The 14,622-nt window shown below is 38.5% G+C and overlaps 1 protein-coding gene across 4 annotated transcripts in view; it reads left to right on the plus strand.

Moving 5' to 3' along the window:
- LOC122806263 (chemokine-like protein TAFA-5) overlaps positions 1-14,622 on the plus strand; it is a 576,893-nt gene that overhangs the window by 122,838 nt on the left and 439,433 nt on the right. For all 4 annotated transcript variants that reach the window (XM_044076530.1, XM_044076532.1, XR_006365497.1 and 1 more), the window contains exon 3: positions 10,181-10,308. In XM_044076530.1, the coding sequence (XP_043932465.1) occupies positions 10,181-10,308 (128 nt within the window). The remainder of the gene's footprint in view (positions 1-10,180; positions 10,309-14,622) is intronic.

Raw genomic sequence — 14,622 nt, forward strand, 5'->3', positions numbered from 1 at the left:
CTAAAACCTGTTAACTTAATACTAACACACAAAACTATGAACATCTTCAGATATTGAAGTTTAGCCCCCCTAATAGGAACAATTGTCCCAGACCGACAACCATACTCACAGACTTGGATTAACCTATAAGTAAAGTTATCCATGCTGAGATTTGTGGTAGAGCATGTGCTTCTACTAAGTGCTGTCTGTTTTTGTTTTATCTTTGTGTCTCAGTATTTTCTGAAAGTGTTTTCCAATCCATCTCCTAGCCACTGAAAGAAAGAAAAATATTCTGTCTGTATTGCTCCTTATCAGATTGTTTCCATGGAGACGTGAGAACCAGATACACAGTTGCTTTCACAAACAATTTATTTGCTACAGAAAACTTTTTTTTTATTATATTCAGTGTTCTTTTTATTTGCTTCCCTTTAAAACTTGTTACTAGATCAAGCCAAGAGCATTATTCAGTCATTCCCCTGGGCAAGTGTAATAAAAAGCACATCTGTATTTCTTGTATCATACTGTTTTGACCAGACTTCCCTTATATGTTTACATTTCAGTGCCTACATTTCTTAAAACTGAAGAAGGAAAAAGAAAGAATGAAAAACAGGGCACCTGTGTACTTTTAGTATCCATATTACACTTGAAAATAGCTGAGAAAGCTTTACTTTATAGCATACAGTTTGTCATGCATTATAAAAATACTACTAAGAACAACATTTTCTTTTACTTTAACTCTTTCCTTCCTCTTTCCCTCTCCTAAATGTTATTCCAGACATTAATGACATGAAGTAGGGCATGTGCTTTGGAGTTCCCTGCAAGTTTAACAAAGTCAAAAAAATCCAGTATCTCCAGGTTTTCTTCTGTCATAATTCATAAATGTAAATTAATGATCCCCCATTTATTTGCCAGTTTCCTGAGTTCCTGTTTTTTTTCTTCCTGTGGATCTCTATCTCTCAAATCCAGTCCCTGTTTTAATTTACAGTGTACTCCTGTTTTTCTCCAGTAAACTCTTTTCTGTCTCTCAAACATTTTCCTGTGAAACATTGGGAAATGTTTCACTGGCAGTGTCTCTCTGTGGGATTTATTACCCGAAGAACAAGAAGCAGAATCTAGTTTTATTTCATAGCTCACATTTTGTTGGACAAGCTTTTGTATTTCCTCCTTAACATGTACTCCATCAAAAATTGATTTTTGACACTCTAGGAACAAATATTCTGAAAGTATCTGGGTACAGCAGCTTTAATCTCACACTTGCATCTCGACATTCCCTGATTTAGTGGAATAAAGTTACTCCTCTTCTGCCTGGTATGCAATGAGTAATCATTTTCCACAAACACTCTACTGTCTCCCACTTTTAGTACTTTGATTTTCTGCCACAGTTTTGTCAGAATCAATTCTTTTTGCTGTTAAGATAGCATCTTTACTGTTAAAGGTTTAGGCTGCTTTCTCATGGCCACGTTTGGAGCATACTCATGATGTGCCCTTTCAATTAACAACTGTGGAATATCAGTCCAGTTGCTTATTTGTGCTTTCATAAAATTAATACAGTCTGTTCCTTCCAGCTTCTCTGGTACAGCAGAAAATATCAGGTTTTTCCCTATGTACTGTGTCCTCTAATTCTATTATTTTCTTGAAGCATCTCTTCTTGAGCAGTCTCATATTCAGCTAGCCTTTTCTTCATTTCTGCCTCTGATTTTTGCAGTCCTTTCATCTCATCTAGATATCTGTTTAAAATTTATTCCATTTTTCCAGCCTTTTGTTGTTTGAATTGATATACTCCTTCAGTGTTTCATTTATTTGAATCAGCTCTTAGTACATTTGACTTTTTTCCCTCCAGTTTACTAGAAGTCATGTCTTGCACCAAAACTGGAACTTGCACTCCTTTTTTGCTGAACAGCTGTAGTATTCTTCCCAGTCAGTGTTTTCTCCTCACATTTTGTGACTGATTTTCTTTCAGGTTCTCAGAATTTCTTTTTTGCTGGCATCCAGGCAGTGCACTTACTAGCCAATTACTGTAATCTACCCAAAAAGACAAGTTTACTGGTTTTCTTTTCTGAGTTTCTGCTTGCACATCTGGAGAGCCGAAATTAAGCTGTTTGAAGTCCCCAATTTTGGGTAAATTATTGTACAAGTTATGTATAAAGATACATTCAAATTTTCAGAACATGTGTAAAACCTCTTTCATAAAGTAAGATGAAAAGTTTAAGGTATAATTAGCAATATAAATTCCTGGTTGTCTTAGAAACTGTGTATAGATGAACAATGTGGATCATATAAGTATTTATTGTTTATTATTTGTTTGTTAGATGTAAGTGAAAATATAGTTAAACAAAACTGGATATTGTAGTAAACTTTGTAAGCAGATGTTAAAAGACTGTTTCTTTATGCAGATTGTAAAGAGAGCCTAGTGTATTAATATTCAGTAACCGTGCATATAGACTGCACAAGTTTAACATTATAACGTTATAACATTATAATGAATGAATCCAAGTACATATTACTCATTTTCATAAAAAGGGTGACTTCATCTTAATACATATTTGAAAAAAAATGTCCTTTGTCATATGTTGCTCATTTAAAGATAAGAAGAAAAGTCAAGCTGCAAACTGTAAAACACTAACGTAAGAAATATGTGGAATGCACAGGAACACACTAAGAATTTGTAGCTGTAGCTAAAGTGGGCAGCAAGTTTTAATATACAGGTAGACGGTATGCCGCAAAGATGAGGTCAGTAAACCTGTCTGCTAATATGTCAGTTCTAGTAAATGACTAAAAGAGCATGACGTAGTAGAGTTGTAAAGTTATTGTGGTCTCTTCAATGAGAATGTTTGTGTACACTCATTTGCAGTGGGTGAGTTCAACAGCCAGTAACGGAATAATTAAGTAAAATAAGTAGTAATGACAGGATTTTTGCATTGAAACATAAAAGGTAAAGCATTCAATACTTTTTATTTAGTAAATAATATGTTGAAGTCATTAACATTAAATTGTAGTACATACAGAGCAGACTTAATCTAGTCGTAGCAGAGATGTGAGAAACTGCAGAGGAAATGTATACTGAGAATTTATCAAGAAAGAAAGAGAAAGTTCGACTAACTGAGAAACTGCGGTTTGCTTCAGACTTTTTATATTTATTTAATTAATAATTGTGCTGTGAAGCAGATGAACTCATGAGTTCCTCAAGTGATGTTCTAAAACCTTTTTACCCCATTTATTTTTACTGCACTCTCTCAGAAGAGAGTATTATGGGCTCCATCCACATTTTTAAACATTACAGCATTTTCACCTCAGTCACAGGGTATTTCCTTTCTACCTATTACATACCACACCTTCTGTCCAGCTTCCTATCCCCAAACTTACCTCAGTGGACTGTGGTTCATATCATGCCTGCCTGTTGCTCCTATAAAAGGTGTACTCATGCAGATGTGCTATGCTAGCTTCATAGTACAAGACCCTCATTCCTTCTTCCCTTCATCATCAGAGTTGCATGGTACACCAACCATTAAATGTATAAGTGTAGGATGATTTGTGCATATCCCCTCACATGGTACTCCAACTACTGATGTACAGATGTAGGATGATTTGTGCATATCCCCTTGCGTGGTAGTCCAACTACTGATGTACAAGTGTAGGCTGATTTGTGCATATCCCCTTGTGTGGTAGTCCAACCACTGATGTACAAGTGAAGGAAGATTTGGCATATCCCCTTGCATGGTACTCAACCACTGATGTACAAGTGTAGGATGATTTGTGCATATCCCCTCACATGGTACACCAACCGTTAATGTATCTCTCCACCTGGATGAATCTCTGTTTCGGTCAGCCTTCATTTCATCAAAATCTTTTCCCATTTAGTTACATCCACCTTTTAATCGTGTCCAACTTCCTCTCACTGTTTTATATCCGTTACTTAATCAGCTATAGCCTCAATTCAATACAGCCTCTTTTTCAGATCTCATCCCCGCAAAAAATATATATATACCTTATCTGTTTTCTGAAGGTGATGTGCTCTATTGCAATGTGATAAGCACTTCTGAATGCTTCCAGAATGTGAAATTCTCTACTGCTATATTCATTAAGTATATATCATGTTACATGCTGATTCATATCCTCTTTAATTTCAACAATAATATTGTGCAATATTCCACTATTTTCCATAACTTATGAATAAGCATTATACAGTGATTAGTTATGTAATGTATCACATATGTATATGTGTTCAATTCTGCTGTTTGTTTGTATGTATATTTGTTCTACTGTATATTGTAGTTTGTTACTGTTTTGGACCCTTTCTTCCCAGGCCTCTGCTGAAAAGACATTCCTGGAAAAGAAATGCAAATAAAATAAGAAGTACTGTTAAAATGAACTAGGTTTGTATTGCTTACCAGCCATTCATTATTACCTGTTCATTTGTATCTGGTATTTATGAAGTAGTTTGCATAAGTGTGTTTGCATATAATACGTATATGTGTGTGTGTGTGTGTGTGTGTGTGTGTGTGTGTGTATATATATATATATATATATATATATATATATAATTTTTTTATATATATGGTTTACTATCAAAAGGTTGAAATTTGTTTGGTCAGCGTTCATTTGGTCGAATTCATTACATCGACAGGTCATAATATTGATGCCAGAATGTCTACATTTAAATGGTCGACACACACCTCAAACTAACACTACTGTTTTTGGGACTGCACCCCCCCCCGCTACTTTTATATTACAACTCCAGGATCTCACAACAGTGCTGACAAGGATAAATCCTTGCCTGCTAACATAAGGTCGACAGCACTGTCTGTCGACCAAATTAATTACTTAATATTAATTAGTCGACCAATTGTGTCGACCAAATGAACGTTAGACCAAATGAATTTAAACCTTTTGATAGTTAACATTTTATATATACATATGTGTGTGTGTGTGTGTATGTATGTATGTATGTATGTATGTATATATACATATATATATATATATATATATATATATATATACACATACACACACACACACGTATGTATATATATATAGAGAGATATATTAATATACTTATAGATAAGTGAGGCTTTTGTGAGCAGATCAAAAAGTTGATATAGTTGAAACCGGAATTGTCAGCTTGTTTGGCTGATTCTCATTTCCTCAGTATATACGCAGCATTTTTGTGCAAGATTGTTAAACAGCAGGCTTAAGGAAATTTCTCTTTTTCAGTATGTGTGTGTGTGTATATATATGTGTGTGTATGTGTGTGTATATATATATATATATATATATATATATATATATATATATATATACACACACACACACACACATATATATATATATATATATATATATATATATATCTACACACATATACAGTGGATATAAAAACTGTACACACCCCTGTTAAAATGCCAGGTTTTTGTGATATAAAAAATGAGACCACAATAAATAATTTCAAAACTTTTCCCACCTTTAATGTGACCTATAACTTGCACAATTCAATTGAAAAACAAACAAATCTGTTAGGGGAAAAATTATAAAAAATAATAAAAGTGCAATAAGCTGGTTGCATAAGTGTGCACACCTTTAAACTAATACTTTGTTGAAGCACCTTTTGATTTAATTACAACATTCAGTCTTTTTGGGTACACTCCTGCCATCAAGTAAAGAGATTCTGATTAACCCCAATTAAAGTTCAGCTGTCCTAGTAGGGTTTTCCTGACATTTACTCAGTTGCCTGCTACAGCAAAAGCCATGGTTCACGGAGAGCTTACAAAGCATCAAAGGGATCTCGTTGATGGTATCAGTCAGGGGGAGGGTACAAAAAATATCCACAGCATTGGATATACCATGGAACACAGTGAAGACAGTCATCAAAAAGTGGAGAAAATATGGGGCAACAATGACGTTGCAAAGAACTGGATGTCCCTCCAAAATTGATGAAAAGGCAAGACAAAAACTGGTCAGGGAGGCTGCTAAGAGACCTACAGCAACACTGAAGGAGCTGCAGCAATTTCTGCCAAGTACTGGTTGCATACTACATGTGACAACAATCTCTCGTATTCTCCATATGTCTGGTCTATGGGTTAGGGTTGCAAGACAGAAGCCTTTTCTTACACAGAAAAACATCCAGGTCCAGCTAAAATTTGCAAAACAATACATCATGCCTCCCAAAAGCATGTTGGAAAATGTGTTATGGTCTGATGAGACCAAGGTTGAACTTTTTGGCCACAATTTCAAAAGGTACGTTTGGAGCAAAATCAAAACTTTGCATTACCAAAAGAACACCATCCCCACGGTGAAGCATGGCGGTTGCAGTATCATGCTTTGGGGTTGCTTTTCTTCAGATGGAACTGGGGCTTTAGTCATGGTAGAGGGAATTGTGAACAGTTCCAAATACCAGTCACTTTTGGCCCAAAACTTTCAGGTGTCTGCTAGAAACTGAAGATGAAGAGGAATTTCACCTTTCAACATGACCATGACCCCAGGCATAGATCCAAATTAACAAAAGAATGGCTTCACCAGAAGAAAATTAAAGTTTTGGAATGGCCCAGCCAGAGCCCAGACCTAAATCCAATAGAAAGTCTGTGGGGTGACCTGAAGAGGGCTGTGCGCAAGAGATGCCCTCACAATCTGACCGATTTGGAGCCCTTTTGCAAGGAAGAGTGGGCAAATATTCCCAAGTCAAGATGCACCTATTGATTTAATTACAACATTCAAAGTATTAGTTTAAGGCTATGCACACTTATGCAACCAGCTTATTGTACGTTTTTTTATTTTTTATATTTTTTCCCCTAACAGATTTCTTTGTTTTTCAATTGAATTGTACAGGTTGTAGATCACATTAAAGGTGGCAAAAGTTTTGAAATGATTTATTGTGGTCTCATTTTTTTATATCACAAAAGCCTGACATTTTAACAGGGGTGTGTACACTTTTTATATCCACTGTAAATATATATACATATGTGTGTGTATATATACATGTGTGCGTGCGTGCGTGTGTGTGTATGTATGTATGTATATATATATATATATATATATATATATATATATATATATAAAATGTGTGTGTGTGTGTATATATATATATATATATATATATATATATATATATGCATGTGTGTTTGAGCATGTATGGTTGCAATCCATAGGAATGAATGCTGGTTGTCACATTTTAATGTATTTTTTAGCCTGGTGGCTGCTTTCTGTGCAAGATCACTTTATGCACATGAGTAGCAAATCAGTTCTTTTATTTATTTATTTTCCGCAAGACCCAGTCAACTAGTAAACTGTTTTCTTTTCTGCATTTCAGTGATGTGTGCTTAGGTTGGTGGAGCACACAAATGTTTTGACACTAATGGTACAGTACTTTCTGAACTGAAGTAAAACCATTAAGTTGATATGTTCCCTTTTCTTAATTATCTGAGTATAACAGCGTACTAAGCATGGACATAAAGCAATCACTGACTGCTGTCCTGCGAAAGAAATCATATAAGCTGATCAGGCATAATAATGAGTTAATCCACAACAGTCCAAACGAGTTTTCGCCTAGAAATATAGCATGCCATTGTTACTTATACTAACTGCAGATGAGGTTCACTCCTGGCCTTTGCTCACTCTGTAATTGTTACAGACTTCTCCTCACCTTAAGTCTTTATGTTAAACATCTTATTTAAAATATCACTTAAGACATAGACACAAGCACACTAAAAGAAAAGAAAACCAACCGTATCAACATTTTTTTCCCATTTATACATATTATACATTACGTTTTTTTCTTTATAACAGCTTTCAGTCTAACGTTGCATAAATCACTCCGTTCATGCCTTCCCTTAAACTTCATTTTTCCTGAACATTATTCTGCATGTGTTGTTTCCACAAATTCAGTGTATTTCTATGTAATTTGCTCCTTCCCTTTTCTGAAGATCCCTGTTCCTGTTATTTTATCTGTTTTACAATATTCAGTACTTCATATACAGCTGGTTTAGATTCTGATTTCCATTTTCTAGACATTGCTTTTTTGGCAGTCACTAGAATTAAACTTAATAAGGCCTTACTATACCTAGGCAATTCAGGTCGTGTGTCCAGTTACAGCATTTTGCTTCCCCAATATTTCCTGACACAGTACTTTGTAGGATTTTCTTTTTAAGTCTGCCAAATCATTACACTCACAAAAGCATGTTCCCAGTTACCTCTTTCTTCCCCATCATACCTCCAACATTTGCACATTTGCTATCTGCCTGAGGAAAAAATCTTTGGAATCTGCTTGGTGTATAAAAGTATCTATCTATGCAACACTTCCAAGCAAAAATGCTAAATCGTTTGTTTTGTTATGTATTTGGGAGCCATACATATGCCTTCCTTTTGTTTCTTTGTGAACTACATAACTAATCTCTTTTCCCAATCTTTTCTGACCTCTTCTGATTTATTCATGTAATTATTGTGCACTATTTTATATCCCCTGATAATTATCCCTTTTTAACAGCAGCTTCTGGTCTAGATTAAACTAAAAACTTAATCAGTGCAGGTCTTTCATTAAAACCCCTCTATTCCTTTCTCTTTGTCTATATTCTGATATCGGTCCCTGATAGAGAAGTCAAGCACTAGCCTGCAAACTTCTCCTGCATGTGAAGCAGTTCAACTCACTATTTTCCCTTAAACACAACCTGGATGACTGGATGGGAATTCACAAATTTACTTTTAAGATTGACTGGCCATGGAGAAAGAAGGTCCAGCCTGAAGGAAGGTAATGGCAATACATGAATGGTCTTAAGACTTGGTGGCCTTGGAATATCTATGAATCTTACCACTGACAATGCAGATTTATGCCACCTGCCCCGTTCTGCAAATTTACACTTTGCCACCCCCCCAACCTTCAGTGTAAGGGCTTTGTGTCCTCTAGTCAGAGTGGAAAGATTGTATTTGCCCCGCCCCATGTGATTTGAGTTTCGCATTGGTTTACAGTTAAAAACAGAGAGTTTGGACACAGTGAACCGTAATGCTTCTGAAAGATGCCAAACAAATATATTGACGGTCTACTGGTTGATGGATGACTAGCTTTTATAGTATGGCTGATAAAGTAAACAGTAAACATCCTGATGTACACAGTAGCTGACTTGAACCCCTAATCCATTGGTTAGCAGCAGCAAAGATGCAGTAGGGAAGCTTTCAGGCCTGGGGTCCCTTCTTCACCGAAGCGAAAGTAGGCGATGTTAATTGAGCACTCCTGGCCAGTGGATGTGAATTTGCATATTCCCTAAATTTGTGTGAATCATTTCCTGTCATTATAAAGTGGAGCCACACTTGAGATAGTGCAGCACAGACACCACAGCACATGCTTTGCAGTGCCAGTAAAGTCACACACCCCTTTGCTGCACATCCCATCCCCTGCTTCTGTTGTACTGGTGTATCACTTTGACCTCTGTTATATCTGTACCCTTGTAGTGCCCTTCTCCTTTTTCAGCCATGCCCCCATGGATGTGTGTAGTACCCCTCATTTGCCAGCCCTCCTACTGTACATTTGTTGCTGTCAGTCAGTACAGTAGGGGCATGGGTTGGTGCTTTTCTTCCCCTTTTTAGCCATATTTGGTCAACCAGTTGTCTGTCTTCCAGTAGGCTGTCAACCAAATCCAGTATGCCTGTCCACACCCTTACTGGGGAGTGGGTGTTGCTGGACATACCCTCTTCAGTGGTGTCTATCCCTTGCATCTCACCAGGCATGAATATATCCAATATTGCCAGCAAATGACGTGAGTTTTTGCTTTAAGTATTTGTTGCAAGTAAATACATAGCCAGTGTTTCACTTCAAAAAGGAAATGTGTGGTGCCTCAACAAATCACATTAAAAACTGTTTCATTTACAAAAAAAAATGTACATTTATTTAGCCTAACTTGAAAGTAAATTTTGCATGAATGTTTTTTTTAAATCTAGGCATATTTTATCTCTTCCTTTTTCAGCGTTTCTGTTGGCACTTTACCATTCAGCACATGCATAATCCATGCTTGACTAGTGATAGTAACAATGTTCATATATATATATATATATATATATATATATATATATATATATATATATATATATACAGTAATGCTACGTAAATGGGCAACAAATGAAATTCCTTTAACTGATTTTTATATGTTCAGTTTGCAGTCAGGTGCAAAATCTTCCAGTTATACTTTGCTCTGCCTCATTGTCTCACTTTTCTTATGAACAGCTCGAATTATGAGAACCAAGCAGTGGTGTGAGATGACACCATGTTCTGAAGGAGAGGTCTGTCATTTACTTTTCAACAGATCTGGATGGACATGCACGAAGGGGAGTGGTAATTCAAAAACAGTGACAGTAAGTAATTTTTCTCCTAATGCAGTAAATCTTTTTATTTGTTACTTTAGACGACAGGTGTGACGATTGGGGAGAGATGGGCGAAGCCTGCCAGCCTAGTCAAATAGAATTTGATACATAATTCTATCAACTGTATAAATAAATGTACAGGCTTGTGTTTTTAAATGTAAGAAAACACTGTAAAATGTGAACTTCAAGATTGTTGCAACATTGCCATCTGCTGTAAGGAAAACCAAGCCAAGTATTTCAGATGTGTCTTTTTAAGTTGAAAAGATCTTATGAATCTCTTTAATGTTACAATTCTGCTCCAGTGTGGCTGGATGAAGGTTTCAGGCCCATTGTTTTAAGGCTAAAGTTTATGACCAGAATTTAGATGTGGAATGTGTTTTATTGCTCTGGTTTCTGCTAGAATGTATATGTGAAATGCCTTGTACTGTTGTAGGTTTCTGAGGAGGTGTTAGATTGCTAAATAATGCAGTTTGTGGCCTGAGAACTCAAACCAGGTGTTAAGATGATGCAATATGAAAACTGGGAAAACCTAAGTGTCAAAAATGATGTAATTTTGGGAGGGCCTTACAGACATGTTTGTGAGTAATGTTTAAATACTATTTCTCACAAGAGACAAAAAAGCATTTTGACTTTGGACATCTAACTTATCGCACTCTGCCTTGTGCTCACACGTAAGTCTTAGCAATGTGATTTCTTGTAGGAATAGTTAAAGCTAGTAAAGATTAATTAGGTATTTTTCTTTGAAATCAGACCTGTCCTACTGTATTAAGTTACTGTGTGATCTCTGAATTCTTAGATATCTCTGTGGTGTAGTAGTTTTGTCTTGTGTTTTAATTATTTATTATTAAATATTTTTAAAACCTTCTACCTGTGGCTGCTTTGTGTAGAGATAAGCTGTAGAGTACATTGCATATTTATAGAGGTTATTGTAATAGGCCACTCTAAAGTAAGCCTTGGCTGTTAGTCATACTACCATTGGATAATAATAATGCACAGTAATAATTGGACACCCTTTTAAGGGCCTTTTAGTAGCTGATATTATTAACTGGGTGGTGGCAGTAATTACTACAGTATAGTCTTGGTAAAGGGGCACAGTTGGAGAATCTGTGTCAGCCTTTCCCAGGAGTGTCTGTGAAGTTGTATAAATACTTATCTCAAAGTGTGTGTCTCAAAGTGTTTTGTCTGTTGTGTCAGCTACTTGGCAGGGACACGAAACACTGATTGGACAGAGAGGGTACTGGAGGTTTTAGCTTGCCTAGTTAGGCTGAGACCTGGACCCTATAGCTGTGCCAGTGGGGAGTCTTATTGGGGACCTGGTTAGCAAGGGAGCAACCAGCCCCAGACTGACTGTGATCTCTGTGTGCACTTAAGGGAAATTGTACTGGTACTGTGTGTATTAGTTATCCTTTCCTCTTCTAGGAGACAACCTCCCTAGTGTTAGTGGTGAGGATTGAGGCTCCTTGATTGCTGGGCCAGGGCACGGTCGTCACAAGTGTTTGGCAGTGGTGGGATCTACTTCACACTAATTGGCTTGTAGTGGTGTGGGTAGAGCAAATTCCTGTCGCTTATGTAGAGTGATCTCTCAAAATGTTTTGTACTCTAAAACAGCCATGCAGTGTATACTCAGAGTTCAGATCACAATTGTTTTATTTCTTTTGTTAGCTTAGTTTTAGTCAGGGTGAGCAGGCAGCATGTCAGCAGAAGAGTATGGAAAGCTGACAAGGAGCTAGCTGTTGGAGATGTGCCAGGCTTGGGGGCTGGTGCATGGAACCCTGACTAAGACAGACCTGATTGCAGCCTTGGTTACAGCTGCATCAGAAAACAGCAGCCTGGAGGACAATCAGACTGACATGGGAGATGCAATATCCTCGGAGAATGGACAGCTCAACCTTTCTGCAGTGGAATTGCTGGAGATAAAGAGATTTGAGTTGGAGGCCAGACGTATGGAACTAGAAGCAGGCAAGAGAATGAGGAGCCTAGAAGCTGAAGAATATGAATGGCAGAAGAGGCATGAGAGAGAAATGCTGACTCTTCGCCAGAGTCATGGAGGTAATGGGAAAGGGAGTAACCAGACCCTAGAAGCACAAAAGGTCAGTAAATTTCTTCCACAGTTTAAAGAGGGGGATAATTTTGATAGCTTCATTCATATGTTTGAGCAGGGATGTAAACAGTATGAAGTTGACCAAAGGCTCTGGGTACGGTTCCTGACCCCCTTACTCCATAGTAAAGCTGTAACTTCTTTAGCAAAAATGCATGACACTGACTGTTTTGATTATACTGCTGTAAAAAGAGATTTATTAGAATGTTTTAAGATAACACCTGAAATGTATAGGAAAACGTTTTGTGAGCATAGATGCAAGGCAGATGAAAATGTATGTGAATATGTTGCTGAACTGAACACTTATTTTCATAGCTGGGTGAGTGGATGTCAGGTCACCACTTTTGAAGGGCTAGCAGACGTTTTGGTGAGGGAACAAGCCTTTAGCACTTTGCCTAAGGACATGAGGATCTGGTTAGCTGATCGACAGTGTGCTACTTCAGAGGAGTTGGGGAAGAAGGGAGACCTATACCTACCAAGCAGGGCAGCCCTGCACAGGAAAGGGACCCCCAGTACTGCTCATGGGACTAAAGGAACCCATGGTGGGCAGCACAGACTGCCCCAACAGAATCCGCCAGTAGCAGGGGAAGCCACTAGTCCAGGTACATGTCCAAGAGCTAGGGTTGAATATTTTGAATGCAGGCATACAGATATCCATGGAGGCAAGGTAGGGAACCAAAGGTGAGGGAGCCAGTAAGTGGGAAAGACAAAATGCCAACAGTGGGTTGTCTTGAGACAACAGGGGTATGGAACTACCATCCTGCAGATATCCTGAGAGGGAAGGATTTGGATGAGACAGTACTATGTACTTATGCAGTTACATGCAGTGAGGCTAGGAGACAAGCATGTGGGTCTTGTAGCCTGGAGGAGACCCAGACAGACTGCATACTTGCAGCCAGGACTGCTGAGGTGGTTACTTCGGGGAGTGAGCTACGCTGTAGCAGTGAGACTGAATGTGAGCCACAGCTGCTTGTGGGTACTGAAGTTCCCATGGACAGGGTAACTGCAAAGGTAGAGATGAGTAATAGTACCCAGGCTGACAGTGAGGCACCGCTGTCAGAGGATTCCAGACTTCTTGTGGAAGGGGAGCTGGGAAGGGTTACAAGGAGAGAGCTGAGACAGGCTCATCTGTCCGACCCTACATTGCAAGGCCTGAGGCAGGTAGCTAGGGTGGCACCTGATTCTCAAGGGAAGGGGGAATCGGTATACTGGAACAAAGGGTTACTATACAGAGAGTGGACCCCTGAGGGGAGGGCTAGAATGTGAGAGGGTACAGCAGTTGGTAGTGCCTAGAGCTTACCATCTGGTGCTTCTAGCCATAGCCCATGATATTCCCTTTGTAGGTCATATGGGCAGAAAATGTACAAAGAGGCGTGTTATGCAAAACTTCTATTGGCCTGGAATTTCCAGAGATGTAACAGGGTACTGCAGAACCTGTGGGCAGTGCCAAAAGGTAGGCAAGGCAGGAGACAAGGTGAAAGCTCCTTTGATGCCTTTGCCTGTGATTGAGGAGCCATTTCAGAGGGTAGCTATGGATATTGTGGGTCCTCTGAGTACCCCAAGCTCCACAGGGATAAAAGTATATCCTAGTGATTGTAGATTATGCTACACAATACCCTGAGGCAGTGGCTTTGTCCTCCATTGAGGCTGAGAAGGCGGTAAATGCTTTGCTAGAGATTTTCAGCAGGGTAGGTTTCCCAAAGGAAATACTGCCTGACAGAGGTGCCAATTTTATGTCAGACCTGCTGGCTTGTCTGTGGAAATCCTGTGGGGTGAAGCACATGAAAACCACCCCCAGACTAATGGTCTTGTTGAGAGGTTAAACTCTACAATCAAGTCCATGCTACGGGCATTTGCAGATCAGTTTAAAAGGGAGTGGGACAAATATTTGCCCCATCTGTTGTTTGCCTACAGAGAGGTTCCCCAGGAATCCACAGGTTTTTCACCCTTTTAGTTGCTGTATGGGCATAGTATGAAGGGGACCTCTAGTTTTAATTCGAGATGAGTGGGAAGGTGAGTACGAGTCTCACAAGGAGTCTGTTGTGGCATATGTCCTAAGGAAGGAATGCTCGAGCTAGAGAGTATGCTGTAGGGCAGCAGGTGATGGCTCTCATTCCTTTCAGACACAACAAGTTGCAAGCTGCTTGGGAGGGATCCTACAAGGTGGTAAGAAAGGTAAGTGATGTTAACTACATGGTGGAAGTGCT

This window comes from Protopterus annectens, chromosome 7.part0 (genome assembly GCF_019279795.1).
Source record: "Protopterus annectens isolate FY-2018-M chromosome 7.part0, PAN1.0, whole genome shotgun sequence".
Lineage (NCBI taxonomy): Eukaryota > Metazoa > Chordata > Ceratodontiformes > Protopteridae > Protopterus > Protopterus annectens.